The 14839-nt window shown below is 44.5% G+C and overlaps 1 protein-coding gene across 1 annotated transcript in view; it reads right to left on the reverse strand.

Moving 5' to 3' along the window:
* Positions 1 to 261: 261 nt before the first annotated feature.
* LNX1 (ligand of numb-protein X 1) overlaps positions 262 to 14839 on the reverse strand; it is a 138918-nt gene continuing 124340 nt past the window's right edge. The window contains exons 9-12 of the mRNA XM_075500065.1: positions 11570 to 11747; positions 9438 to 9666; positions 1663 to 1821; positions 262 to 944 (exon numbers count right to left, since the gene is read on the reverse strand). Of these exons, the coding sequence (XP_075356180.1) occupies positions 809 to 944; positions 1663 to 1821; positions 9438 to 9666; positions 11570 to 11747 (702 nt within the window). The 3' untranslated portion in view covers positions 262 to 808. The remainder of the gene's footprint in view (positions 945 to 1662; positions 1822 to 9437; positions 9667 to 11569; positions 11748 to 14839) is intronic.

Here is a 14839-nt window from a genome sequence, read left to right on the forward strand (position 1 = left end):
TAAGAACATCGTCACTTTTGGATTTACTCCATCCAGAACAGTATCAAGTGTGATTGGTGTGGCAGTCCTGCAAAAATTGTACTGCCCTGTCAGGGTGCTATTTAGAAGACTTACTTGATGGTATTAGCAGGGTGCAGTGTACTTCCTTAAAAACAATAATTCTATATAAAAATCCTAGATTTACTAGTATTAATCAAAACATACCAGGGAAACTAGGTCATTTAGGTTTGGATGAAAATAATGTCTGTACAAGTACACAGTTACAGTTATTTTTAATTATTTTAGAAATTTAATTCACAGTTTTACAGACTAACAAACAGTACTTGAAAGTCTTGAAAATATCAGCTTCATGCTGACCATGAAAAGGTACACATAATCAAAGTGCTATTAATGTGTTGGCTAAAAATCTTCACCTGATTTTTGCAACTAGAAAAATTGCAAGAAATTTTTCCGTAAGTTATTCAAGGATTTCTTTTTGTAAATCAAAACAAAGTGGGTGAGCAGGAGGTGCTGCTCCTTAAATTTCATTATTATTTTAATGCATTAAATATATATATTAAAAAAACAACAAAAAAACCCTTAAGAACATGGGGAAGGAAAGACTGAAGTCTGTAGCTTAAATCACCCTGAAGTGATTTTCTGACAGGTCCCTGCTTTGCCTAAACTTGACCATTCTTGACATGCAGGTTGAAATTTCACAACCTTTTTCTTTATAAACACATACTTGACCCCTCCAAAAAGCAAAGGCTGATGTTCCTTTTTTTTTTCTGTGTTAAATTACTTGTCATACTCTCCATGAAGACTTGTTTTATAAAAAAGTGCCAGGCCAGGACACAATTGTGAGAGTAATTTTTCCTTTCAGTTCTTTGAGCATCCTTGCCAAGCAGGCATGCATCATTCCTGATGTGTTCCTGCCATTGACAGCAAGAAGGATGTCACCGCATCTGAAAAACCAAAGGCAAATATGAGAGAACAATTAAACAAGGTGACTTATCTTAAATGTTTGCAAATGCCAAAGCATGTCCTTAAGCTGGGAGGAAGGGGTAGAAATTAGTATTACTATTCCTTTTCTGGCTGGCTACTGTTCATGAATAAGGGAATAAAGCAGGTGAAAATATCACTTGGTTTTGGGTTTTTTCCTTACAAATTTATCATTAATTAGACATCTTTGAAAGAAAATAGGATAGTTCTTTCAGATGGGAATGATCCATCTTCTGAACAAACTATGTTTTAAGACTTTTTAAATTGATTTAAGTTTGCTTCATAATTCTGCATTTACTCTCTTAAATTGTATTGGCATTTGCAGGGAAGGTTTTGGGTTGGTTGGTTGGGATTTTTTTGAGCTGGGGATGCGGGAAAGCTCCTCTGTGCCGGCATGCTTTGTACTACCCCAGAGATCAACTGACTTATCTTTATACTTATTCATATACTAGTGATTGCTAGACATCTGAAAACATGCTGCTATGAAGGCAAATCTATTAAAGTTGAGGACACTTATGTCCTATTTCCAGATCTGTCAGTTAGTTCTGTATCAATGAGTCCTTTTTTCTCCCCTACACTGTCTTCATGAGAACTTGTTTTAAAAAAAAAAACCAAAAACCAAACACAAATAAACTAGATGAAAGACGTACTTAAATGCTACTTTTCATTAGTTATTGTTACCTAATTCTGCCATCATTATATGCTGGTGTTCCCCCAACGATAGATTTGATAAAGAATGGTTTGTTCCCAGTATGTTCTTCATAACCTCCTACGATGCTGAAGCCAAGACTTCCAGATGTATTTCTTCGTAATACAATTTCTTTGCAGCTGTACAAATACCTGAAACAAACCAGTCTAATTAAATGTCTTATGGTTAACTTTAGGTTCTGGTGAATCATTAGTGATGAATCTGCCTTTTTATACACCCGTAGAGTGTTTTGAAGATGCAAAATAGTGCCAAAGTTCCACTGTATTAGACACATTTCCCTTCTGGTTTTGTAGTGCTGCTTTCCACAACCAGTTATCCTAAAAGTAAAATTACTAGGTAATCTTGAGGTTAAAATATTAAATAAATTGTTTCATAGGGTAAGAATTAATGGAAATGATCTAATTGCAATTGAAAGTGATGGAGAAAAACACTTAACTGAGGCTGGATTTAATATTTGTAAACCGTCATTCCAGAGGCTATTTCATCTACCTGCTACAGCCCAGTGACTTCTTTGATCTTCCCTGTAAGGGCCTGTATGTGATTAACTGTGTCAAAAGCAGTCAGGCACTTATTACTGCGGTGCACGTCAGAGCTCAAAAATTTCAAGGCCAATGAAATGAGCCAGAATTCAAAAAATGACAGAGATGACACAAAGAGTACCAGTGGAAGATGGGATCCTGAGCTTTTCTTGTCGACTAACGTGGTAAGTCGCAGCACGGAAGATGAGAGAAGCCTATCCGTGTCAGTCAGGGCTTTGGAGTACTGAGGCTGCTGTCAAGAAGATAGCTTGTCCTCACTGTAATGATTAATGCAGTATTTTATGGTAAGAGAGCTGAAATCTGTCTCTTCCTCTGTATTTTAAATTTATTTTATGGTACTGTAAGTTAATGTGAGTCAAAGCTTAGCTGAAACAAGGAAGAGGGGAAAACGAGAGTAGTAAGGTTATTAGACTCTTACACGTTGCCTATTGCTCTGAGCACATTAATAACCTGAATACCTGCTTTGTTTCTTTTTTTTAGCCAAGCAGGAAAAAATGAGATTAATTTCATTAGATACAGAGCAACCAAAATTTCTATGCTTAGTACTTTACCCACGCGTCATTATTGGTATACCCAGGAATGTCTGAAGAGCCTGAAAATCCTTTTGCTATTCCAAATCTGAAACGATAGGCTGATCTGCAGCAAGCAACTGCTACAGGCTCTCTTCAGAGACTCTTTAGGTTTCTAAGAAACAGCTGACACTTCTTCTGTAGAAAGATACAACTTTATCTTAAAGACCAATGCATCTAGCTTTTTAAACTTTTATTTGCCAGATAATGCTTTTGCTGTGTTTCACAGCAGGATTTTATAGTAATGCTAGATTAGTCCCTCAGGACCTACAAATATTCACCTGCTGCCAGGATGGTAGGTATATAATATTTGCACAAGAATTCACTGGCTGCTAATGTAAGAAACAGGTGACATTTCCTCAGCAGCCAGGCATTATTACTTTACCATCTGTAGACTTCTTCAATGTGCAAAATCACTTAAACCCTCTATGGTTGATGGTACTTATCAAGGTCATGACCAAGCGATGCCAGGATTCAGCGGTTAGTGCTATTACCTAGTCTTGGTTTTGGGGGCAGGGGGTCTCTGCTGCCCGGTGCGATGCTTGCTGCCTTAAGGAGGACATAGCTGACATTGAAAGGTGATCGGCTAAAGCCTTAGAAAAGAAATAGCCAAGCAGGTAAAGACACGAGAAGAAAACGCAGTGAAGACGAACAAGGCTCACATGCATTTTGTACCTACAGTCTGTACGGTTATCAGTTACACGGTCTCCATCAGTCCACAAAGCAGAAATACGTATTTGCTGTCAGAGTGTATGCTAAATTTAAGTCAAATAGACACAGCATGCTAGCATTAGGATTGTTCTCTCTGCCAGAGCAGAGGAAACACATGGGAAGGCAGGAGCAGCAGGGAGAAACTCCTCTGTCCTGACTGCAACCCCCTGCGCTGCCCGTCACCTCGGGGTGTAACCTGCTGCGACAGCCAGGCAGCGGAGACCGGGAAGGCAGGAGGGGAGGTGCTGGAGTGAAGCTGAGCATGTGAAAGGGGGAGGAAAGGGGGTTCCCAAAGTGTTTACCCAATACCCAAATTCATAATTCATAATTCATTCTCAATACCCAAATTCATAATTAAATATTTTAAGTTAAATTCCCCAAGCCAAGTCTGGTTTGCCCACAAGAGTAATTGGTGAGTGATTTCCCTGTCTTTACTTTGACCCATGAGTTTTCTCGCTCTCGTTCTTCCTATTTTCTCTCGTCCTGCTGTGGTGTTTGCTGTGCGGGTGCTTGGTGCGAGCCAGGTCCAACCCATCACACTGGCCATAGCTAGAGCTTGACTCTCGACAGAATAGGAGTGGCTAGGTGGTGTTGACACCTTTAAATTGATGTTTCCTTATCTCCATCCTATGGGATAGAGGGTATAACATGGCAGTGCACCATCCATCAGCTATGCACTAATGCTGTCAGAAATGGGAAAAGGATGCTGGGAGGCAGGCACGCGCAAATCTGAGCTATGTATAATGCTGTTACTGCTTGCTCCAAATAGTTTAGTACATAAGCAGAGATGCCTGCTCTGCCTGAGCAAAGAGCAGCCCAAAGGGAGTTAGCTCATTTGGGCCTGTTTATGGCTGTGCGGTAATAAAGACAAGCTAGAAAGGGCCACAGAGAGAAAATGAAACAAGTACTTGCGTCATCCAAAGATGCTTAGTGTGTTTGAGTAGATTACTTCTCTGCGGTAACGCAAGCCCCAGTCTGTGTGTTTTGACCCAGTTAAACTGCCATAACCCACTAAACTGCAACCGGTCCAAGGAGAACCATTTTCTGCCTTGGAAGAGAGCAGCTCGCAGTCTTCTGCCTCTGTCTGTAAATACTCCAAAAGCTGAGGACAAGGAGTAATTTATGTGTGAACTTGCCTCAGATTCAAGACTTGAGGGTAAACAGTGTCTAGACACAGGGTCCTATCATAAGAAAGACTACAACTGAGCATTAGTTCCTGATGCAAGAGGAATTTAAAAGTGCGTGCTTTCAAGTAGTTAAGTGTACAATTCTTTGCTGCTTTTTGCAAGTAGCCTTATGCTCTGGGAATCAAAGCCAGCCTGACTTCAGGAGGGCTTCAGCAATAACAGGTATGAAAAGCATGACTCCCCCCGCCCCGTTACAGTAGGTGACTGGCAGTGGAGTACAGTAATATTTGAGAATTACTCCCATCAGAGCCCTACAGCCTGGATGGAGTTAATTTGGGGGAGTTTCTGTCCTAGTTCCATGTTTTATGTCCAGTTCTACCCCTGGTTTGCAGAATGACTTTGGCCACCTCCTGTCTTTCTCACCTCACTTTGCAGCTGAAGAAAAGGATTGGTGTGAAGTCGTAATGTTTGTAAATGTTATGACGGGATGATCTATAAAGTATTTTTAAGTACTACCTGGGGGAAGGAAATGTGAGGAGAGCAAAGAAAGGAGAGCAGGAAAACAAGCAAGAGTAGATGAAACATCACGGGGCTGGGGAAATGCTTTTCACCAGCTGCTCCACATTATTTTCTGTGTGCATGCTTCACAACAACGTTTCCTTCCAACAATAAAGGAGACCTGTCTTCCTCAACAACAAACTATTAAATTAGCTACCCTGAAATAAGTCTTCGGGCAGGAATGCTTAAGGTCCTGCATCACTGCTTCCGCCCCACGCCCATCCCGCAGCCCCTTTGCTCACATGCAGGCCAAGTTTTGACAGATGTCAGATGCACATGTGCGTCTATTTTATAACCGCCACATATTGGATTGTACTACAGAAAGAACAGGGGAGTTGTTTATGTACTATCAAGCCATATAAAAGTGACCAAGGCCAATTTTAAGATCTCACAAGAAAAGGGCTGAAATTTTAAGTGAGAGCCACAAAAGTTAAATTATGCAAGACAGCTTTTCCAAGGCTTTGAGCTTTGGAGCGTTGGAGGAGTCAGATAACCTGTCTGATTTCTGCTCCTACTGACTTGATCCAGCAAAATAGTGTACTTTTTGCTAATTCTCAATATTTGTGCCTCTTGTCTGTGCCCATTGCTGTAATGTGTATGCAGTCCTTGGGAAACGGCAAGTTCTCTGCTAGTCCCGAGAATTAGGCATTTACAGTACACCAGCTTCAAAAGTGAGGAAGGCACACTTAATCATGTACCTATTATTAATGTTTGCCTGTTTTCTACTTCATAAGTCATGGACAGAGGTCTGTACAGATCCTCTAGTGTTTAGCTCAATTCAGCACATCTTATGAGACCATCCTTCACAGGATTTTCATCAAAACTCCATGTTTTTTGAACGTGGAAGGAAAGACTCTCTTCTCTTGGTTACCTGAGCCCAAGTGTCCTGCTCTAAGCTGCGATGCTGACATCTGTGCTCCCTGCCTTGCTTGCTGTGAACAGATACTCACACAGCACTGCCATGGCTTGTCTAGAGCCACATCTTTCCTGTCTCAACAGAATTTAAAGAATCCACCATCCAGCCACCTCTTTTTTTTTAATCATGCCTGTTCCTGGCCTACCAGCGTTACCACCTTTTCTAGTTGTTCAGTTTTCCTTATGTAGGTGTTTCCCATCCTGCCCATCTTCCCAAATACCTTGCATGATCCTGTATAGTTGTGATTTTGACATTTCTGCTTTTCCATCAGTTATACCAAACGTTCTTTGCATTTCCATCAGCTATACCAAATGTTCTTAGACATACATGCCTTGGAGGAGTCCCTCTGGTAAATGGTATGGCTTTACTAATGTCATCACAGTTTTAATTACAGTAGGTGAATCTTCACCATCTTGCCCCATAGTTGCACATCAGGCACCTTTCTCAAGATGGACCTGTCAGATGTGTTTTTGGACAGAGAATAATTTTCTGTAACAGCCTAGAAAGCATCATGAGACTGCTGACAATACCTTGAGATCTAGTGGGATGTGATCATCGCCAAAAGCAAACTGAAAGCCAGACAGGGAAAAGTTAAATGCTCAGACTGGAGGGAAATGAGTTAATGTGATACACGTCCTCGTGAGAGAACTTGTTGAAGGACTTCCAGATATCTGGCGTGGGCCCTGGAGAATCAGTACAATAGTAAGAGGGTAAGCACACTGTGCTGGTTTTGGCTGGGATAAAGTTAATTTTCTTCATAGTAGTTAGTATGGGGCTATGTTTTGGATTTGTGCTGAGAATAATGTTGATAACACAGGGATGTTTTAGTTATTGCTGAGCAGTGCTTACACAGAGTCAAGGCCTTTTCTGCTCCTCACCCCACCCCACCAGCGAGTAGGCTGGGGGTGCACAAGAAGCTGGGAGGGGACACAGCTGGGACAGCTGACCCCAACTGACCCAAGGGCTATTCCATACCATACGACGTCATGCTCAGCATATAAAGCTGGGGAAGAAGGAAGTGGGGGGGCGTTCGGAGTGATGGCGTTTGTCTTCCCAAGTAACCGTTACGCGTGATGGAGCCCTGCTTTCCTGGAGATGGCTGAACAGCTGCCTGCCCATGGGAAGGAGTGAATGAATTCCTTGCTTTGCTTTGCTTGTGTGCGCGGCTTTTGCTTTACCTATTAAACTGTCTTTATCTCAACCCATGAGTTTTCTCACTTTTACTCTTCCGATTCTCTCCCCCATCCCACGGTGGGGGGAGTGAGTGAGCGGCTGCGTGGGGCTTAGTTGCTGGCTGGGGTTAAACCACAGCCCACACTCATGCTGGGGAAGACTGAAGGGTCTGATAATACTTAATGAGCAATCCCAAACCTGATCCTAGCACCCCTACTCAACCAACCAGCTACTAATAAGGATGCACTGCACCTTTGTTACTGGCACGTCTCATCAGTGTTGGTCCCTGTCTTAGTCTGATGTTCAGAGCAGCGTACCAGCTCAGCATACCAATCCCCCTACTTTCCTTTGGCAGCAAACGGCCGCGCTGTGCTCTGTGCACAGGGGTGCAGCTGGGGATGGAGTTACAATGAACGCCTGTCTTCAGCCTTGCTGACGCTGGGGCTGGGTTTCCTTCAGAGCAAAGGGGTGGGAATGGCTTCACACACGCAGCCTTCAGAGGGGGGGAATAGAATGAGCTTCGAGACTGCTTTTAAAATGGGAAAAAACCACCTTTTCTTCCCAAGCTTCAAAGCAGAACTGACTGATGTGAACCCCAGGTGCAAGTCTGCAGTACTGTGGAGCTCTGTCCTTCATCCCTGTCACCTTGCTGAGGACACGGGGACTTCAGGCAGCTGTGGGTAGAAGATGATGACCAGGCAGCTCAGGTTTTCCATATAGCACAGCGAAGGTGGGGTTGGGCCAAGTGTAGGCAGGATGCAATTGTATCAGCCCATCTAGTGATGGATGGTGATTGAAGGCAAGGCTCAGCATTGCAGGCTGCAGCATCTATAAGGCCTCTAGCCTGCTTGCTCTCGCGCTGCTGGGAGCGTTACCTGTGCTCCAGTGCGTTCATGTTGGTGCGTAGCTGGTCAAGCTCAGGGGTGCAGAAGAAGTGAGCAGGAATGAGGCCCTTCCTGGGCCTGCCTGTCTGCAGCGAGACTGGGTGAGAAAAGTTTACCATTGCCTGAGGTAGCAAGTTACAGGCCATTCGTTTACTGCTTTTTCTTCTTACTGCTTTTCTTTCACAGGAATAAGGACATAGCCCTCTCCACTGGAGGAGGAACCTTTCATCTGTGGGTGACAGGCACACAGCCTGCCTTCTGCTCTTGCAGTACTCCAGCACATGTTACACAGTCATTAGCCTCAGACCGAGCCCTGAAACACATCTGGCCCTCACAGCAGACCTTGCTGCAAGGTGAATGAGCTCAAAACAGCTCAAGCCAGACGAGGGAAAGCATCTAACCTGCTATGCGAGACTGGGAAATGAAGGGGAGTCCTGAAACTGTGCCTAGAGCAAAAGCCCACCTGTTCTGCAGACTATCTTTTCATCCTGTAAAAGAGAAAGAGACACTCTGAACTGCTGCCAGGGTTAGGAGTATGGGCAAAAGTAACTTGTAAGCTAAATTCTTCATTCCTTAAAACTGAATACCAATTTCAACTGCGTGATGCTAGCTTCGCATATTCACAGATTCACAACGTCCTCGTTTAATGCTTTACAAAATGTCGCCGAAGTTGCGCGTATACACCCTGCATACCGAGTGTGTTTGAGAGAACTTAACACGCGATGTGGCTTTTATTATCCTTACTGAAATGACAACACAGCTGCTTCCTGTATACGACCAACGTACTTCTTTCACTCCGGGGTGGGGTTAAAAGAGGTGATTCAGAGATACCGGCCAACTGCATGCACTTTGCGACATCTGGGCAAAGTCAAGCAATCCAGCTGGATTTGGCTAAGGAGAAGGGCTGTGCAGCTTGGGAGCTGCAGGAGGGGTAGCTCTGCCTTCTGCAGGGTGGTCGAGCCTAGACCCCAGTTCAGCAAGCTCCTGTATCCCTGCAAGCTTTTCCTTTCACTCCCTAAGTGCCAGATATGTTTTCAAGACCGGAACAATTCAGGATCCTTTCCTCCCTTGCAAGAGGGTCCGCATGTCTATTTTTCCATGTACACATACCCGTTTACAAAAGGGAGGTATTTAGAGGCAAGTCTGTGACAGAGCCTGGATTTAATTAAGATGTCAGAGCAATGAATCAAGCCAAAAGAAAGAATTGCCAGAAAATACAAATCTTTCCTCCCACTCCCCTTCAGCAAGAGGATGCAATCTGTGGACTTACCGTGGCAGCCCCAGCCACATAACCCAGGAAGGTGACCACTCGCTGCTCTCGGAGGTCACCTGCGTGGCCTCGGGGGGTGGCAGGCGGCCCCGCTCCTCCTGGGCTTCGCACGATCTCATCTCCAGGGCTTTGAGCACCACCGATGAGTTGGTGTTTTTCAGCAGGGCGACGGCCTCGCTCCGGCTGACCCCCGTCAGGTCAATCCCGTTCACGTTCAGGAGGATGTCACCTGAGACCGATAGAAGGGATGATAAAAAATCCCTCAAGTGTTTCCAGGATCCCCTCCCCGCCCCCACGAACAGGCGAGTCAAAGCCACGGCCAAGAACTCGCTGCCTGATGAGGCTGTTTGTTAATCCTATTGTTTAATGTGGATGTGAAGCATATGCTAGTAAACATGCCACAGGCATGAGGGAAGGGGCTAGATCCCCATACACAGGAGCATCGCCAGGCTGGATGGAGATTTTGGTCCTGGTTTCTTGTCACGTCACGTCCTGCATCCGGAGCTGAACAGCACAGCTAGGATCCTGCTGTACCAACAGCTTTGGTACGGGCACTTGATACTAGTCCAGGTCTCCAAAGCCCACTTCCAGCTAACAACTTTGGTACTCAACCTGAGCTTGAAACCTGAAAGCTTGAAGGTGGTTTTCTCCCAGAGTTCCTTAAGCAGAGGATTGCCGCTCCAGCTGGCTCTTTGTAAAGTTTGCTTTGCGGAACAACGTATTATTATTTTAATGTTAATGCCTGTTTGAATGGCCACAAGCCAAAACATCTTTCTGTACGCCTTATTTATAATGTAGGCACAGCAGCTTCAGAGAAAAATGCAAAGACGACCTCAATTACTACAGGGAGAACAATAAAGACATCATTAATGTCATGCAAGCGGCCACGGTGCCAAGTGCTCCGCTACCCTCCGTGGCACGCTCCAACGCCAGGGCTTTCCTGGGGGCCCTCTGCGCTTCACCCGCACGCTGCTCCAGGCAGCGGCTGTATCCATCGGCAGTCCAGGCAGCACGACGTGAACATTAACCTCTTCTTGTGGTCTGCCCCGATGAGACAGGCAGCAGCCTAAGGGCTGCTCTAAACTGTGGAGGCTCATGGCGCTGTTATGTTATCACGTATTCATTTGTTCCTAATTTTATCAAATTAACTAGGCTGAATTTTCCATGCTGCCTCACGATGAAAATTTTTTGGAAAATATATCCCTGAGAGGCAGTCATTTCCCAGCAGGAGGAAAGGGGAAGCCTGCTGGTTTGCTCCTGTTGTCACGTTCTTCCAGGGGTTTTGATGAGCAGCCGTAGCTCCTGCAAAGGGGAGGTTCCCCTGCGTGCCGGTGCCGGCCGCTGTGACCCAGGCTTGTGGGGCTCAGCTGGCTGCAGCTCTTCGGCCCCACTTTTGGGCGCCTTCACTTCCCTCACACTCAGGATTTCCCTCCAGCTTCTGGGCAGCGACTGGGCTGAAGCTGAGCGTAGGGGATGAAGAGCAAGGGGATAGGGAGCCGCGTGGTTGCTGGATGCAGGGTACCGAGGTGCTTGGATCTTGGAGATGTAACATCCTGAAAACTGAGAGATTCACCTATTCCCGCAAAACCCACTGGTAAAATATGCTCCTCATCTTACTCTAAAGGCTTTATTCATGCAGAGGGGGAGAAGCCATTAATTTTATCACTCTGTTACATCCAGAGCCAAATGCAGTTATGAAGCCAATGTTTCCAGACAGGACATTGAGCCACAAGGCACTAACGTTGCCTCATACATGATCGGAATTCTGCTCCTTTATATTTCTTTCAAAGCCACGAATAATATGACAAACAAGCACAAAAATTTACATTAAAAACCCATGAAGGTTGCACAACGAAGATTTCAGTAGTTAGGAGATGGTGGTGCAAGCTCATTTTCCTGTGAAAAACTACTTTTTTTTCCTACTAGAATATGCCTACATCCCACTTCACAGAGGTGGTTACTGCTGTATATTATACCTTTTCTGGTAGCTGACTTGAGAACCTCTAATCTGACGCATCCCACAATCTATGGGATGGCTGAAGATGTCAGGGTGTGATGCCCTTTCACTATGCCTCTGTTTTTCAAAGGAAGCCTTTCAATTAAAGCAGGCTTGCAAAATCCCCTCTTTTTACCTGTTTTTATCCTGCTGTCTCTGCTGATAACTCCTCCAGGTTCGACACTTATCACATAGATAGGCAAATCCCATTCCCGGTTAGATGCTCCGCCTGCTACAGTCATTCCCAGCGATTCTGTGTGATCTTTCCGGACAGCCACCACCTTCTCGTGACAGGTGACGGCGTGAAGCGCGCTCTGTGATGGAGAAAACAGCAACAGCAAACACAGTGGGCATGGGGACCTCCCTGACAGCTTAGGCGTTTTCTACTGAAATGAATATTCGTTGAGGGAATACCAAAGTACTTCACAGCCGCCTGCCACGCCTGGCCAGATGGCAGGCATGACTCTCTCCAGGGCGTAGGCATCCGTGGAGTCAGAGCTACCACCAAGATAACCTGTGCTTTAATCATTAAAGTCAGGCACTGCTCCTGCCAAAATCAGAAGTGGTTTAGTGTTGAGACTAATAGTAGCAGGTCTTTGAAATGTAAATAAGGAACCTGATTTTTAAAAAAAAATGTTCTTGATATTAATATCACAAGTGATCCTTGTGTTTTTGACTATCGGGTCATTGTTCTTATCTTGCTGCTTGCAGTCTGAACATCATCTGCATAGTTAATGAGAAATGGTCCACCTGGGTTAAAGGAATAAAACTCTTGGGGACAGATTAGAAGACAGACACTTCATTTGCTCTTCCAGATTTCTGTGTTTCTGTATAAGTTACTGGTGGGAATACACTCAAAGAATATGTGTTTCTGTTCAGGAAAAGAGAAGGACATTTATAGAGTGAAGAGCCAGCAGCTTCCAGGGTGCTCTTCCTAGGGCTTGTGCTTAAAAGGTCACTTTGGGACAGCCACCTCTACTGTCTGAGGACAGTCATCCCCTTATTCCTCCCCCTGAACAGGAGAAGTTACATACGCACTGCTGGTCATGCAACAACTGGTGTATGAGCAAGGGTGCAACAAACTCACAGGCGGCCTCGGGATGGAGACGCAACGCAAGCTCCAACAAAACCTGTGAACCAAATGTCACGTTCACAACGCGTCCAGCTCTTACAGAAGAGTTCAAGAGACAAGGATGCCTCTCCAGAAAAATCTGGATTTAAATCTTAATTGCTTTGATTTCCTTAAGTATTTAATAAGTTGTGCTCCTGGCATCAACTCCTGAAGACACCAGCCCCTCTTGCAGGAACAGCACCATTCATTCCAGGCTGCTCTGTAGATATAATAGCATGCTGCTAACTAAATTTCAAATGTATATTAAAAACCCCCCAACTTTCTCATTCACAAGTGTGACCTCACATTTATAATATGCAAAAATAATCTATAAAACTAATTTAAAGCCACATTAATCTCTTCTTAGAAATCTGAGATCCCACAAAGACATTCCACCTCAATTCCTGGCCCAGCAGCACAGAAAGTGGAGCAGGCGAGTCCACGGCTGGTCTCACAGTGATGATGATGGACGAAGGAAGACAGCGGCAAGAAGTTTTTATGGGAGTAGGGCAGGCTATATCTTTGTTTTGTGGTTTTTTTAAAGGTATGTTTGGTAGAACTAACTCCACATCAGGATTTCTGTGATGCAACATCGACAACAAAACCCAGAACCTTTTAGCAGCTTGGCAAAGGATTTCTAGATGCTTGAGCAGAAGAACAGTGGCTGCCACAGAGCTCCAGGAACAAAAAGGCAAAGAGCTCAGTGGAAAATGTCTTCTCTTAGTCACCGGGACAAAAAACAAACCGATATAGTTCTTGGACTGTCACATCTGATCCATGCAGAACACAGGCACTGTCAGAGTAATTGGGCTTATGGCTTGCAAATGAACCTAAAAATTTCTGAAGGGTTTACAATATTCCCTTTTAAAAAAATATAAATGTTCTAGTCCAGATAATTTTAACCTTTCACCTTTGTCTTTAAGGTGTAAGCGTTTTAAACATCGTACTTCTATCTTTGTGCAAACTAAACTTAATGTTTCATCCATGTTTGTGCAAAAACGTTGTCCTTTTTCCCTTGGAAAAGAATGGCTTTCCATCAGGAAAAGGCCACTTCCTGAAGCATGTGGGATAGGGGCACTACTAATTTTCACAAAAATGCAGCCTGAAATTTTGTAGCAAAACATGAAATTGGAGTTAGACTTGCAGCTCCGAGTGTTCAGAGCAATCCTGTTACTGATGCAGTTGTCCATCATGTCTCAGACTCCAAAAACATCAGCTGATAAACCATCTAATGCTCTGTTTTTGAGGAATCGGCGCAGAGAGAAGCAGATTTCAAAGCAGTGCTTGGTAACAAATTGTTCTCTTACATTTCAAGGAAGAATCATAAAAGTACTGGTACTTGTATGCTCAACCATGTAGGACCAGTTTTCCTTTGAAGCTACTCTTCCACATGCCATTTTTTACATGGTTGCAGATAGGAAGGAACTGGGGCAACTCAGCTGAGACGAAGGCAGTGATGAAAGGAAAGTAAAGCCTTTCTTAGTAAACACATGTAGAGCTTTCGTGGAGGTACAACTGATAATGAGTAAAGCAGTTAAAAGGCAGTGTTTATCAGTGACTGCATTTCAATGCATTCTCTTCTAAACAATTGTCCTTCTCTGTCATTTTGAAGTGACCTCGGAGGTCAGGAGAAGAAAAACATAACAGCTCATCTCCTCCTCTTTTTAATTTTTTTCTTTTCTGTATATTTACTGGAAAATAAATATTTACAGCAGATTATCACAACATCAAAGCCACGACACGTGTCTTGCAGGCAAAAGACGTGGCTGTGTCTGTTCGGAAAATGTACTTCACCTGAAGGCTAACCTGCTCGTATGGTCAGAAAACATTGCCTGCTCAAGCAACAGGGCGACAGATTTGTTTTAAGGACTAGGCAATTTGTTAGAAAGGAGTAAGAAAACAGTTCCAATTAAAAACAAGTGCTATTTAATTAATGACAAAGCTCTCGCTGACTTCAAAGAAATCGAATCTGGCCCGTTTATGCGTTACAGCCTGGCTTAACAACCTCAGCTGCACAAGAAAGTGTTTCTGACATCTTCTCTTTCCTGAATCCAGGCAGCGGCCAGCACAGTTTGGGCTGTGCCTCCCCTGTCTCCGTACACAGGAAAAAAGCTCGGGGAGAGCCCGTGCAGGACCCGCCTCCCGGCACACCGTACCCCGGGCATCGCTGCCGCCAGGGAAGGACGTGGTCGCTACAGACCGTCCTCCTCTTTCTCCCGCGGCTTCTTGGCTGCGTGGCTGATTGATTGCCATTGGCATCGGCCTGAAACAGAGCCGCCTCCTCACGCCTCCCAG

The sequence above is a fragment of the Mycteria americana genome, chromosome 4 (assembly GCF_035582795.1).
Source record: "Mycteria americana isolate JAX WOST 10 ecotype Jacksonville Zoo and Gardens chromosome 4, USCA_MyAme_1.0, whole genome shotgun sequence".
Classification (NCBI taxonomy): domain Eukaryota; kingdom Metazoa; phylum Chordata; class Aves; order Ciconiiformes; family Ciconiidae; genus Mycteria; species Mycteria americana.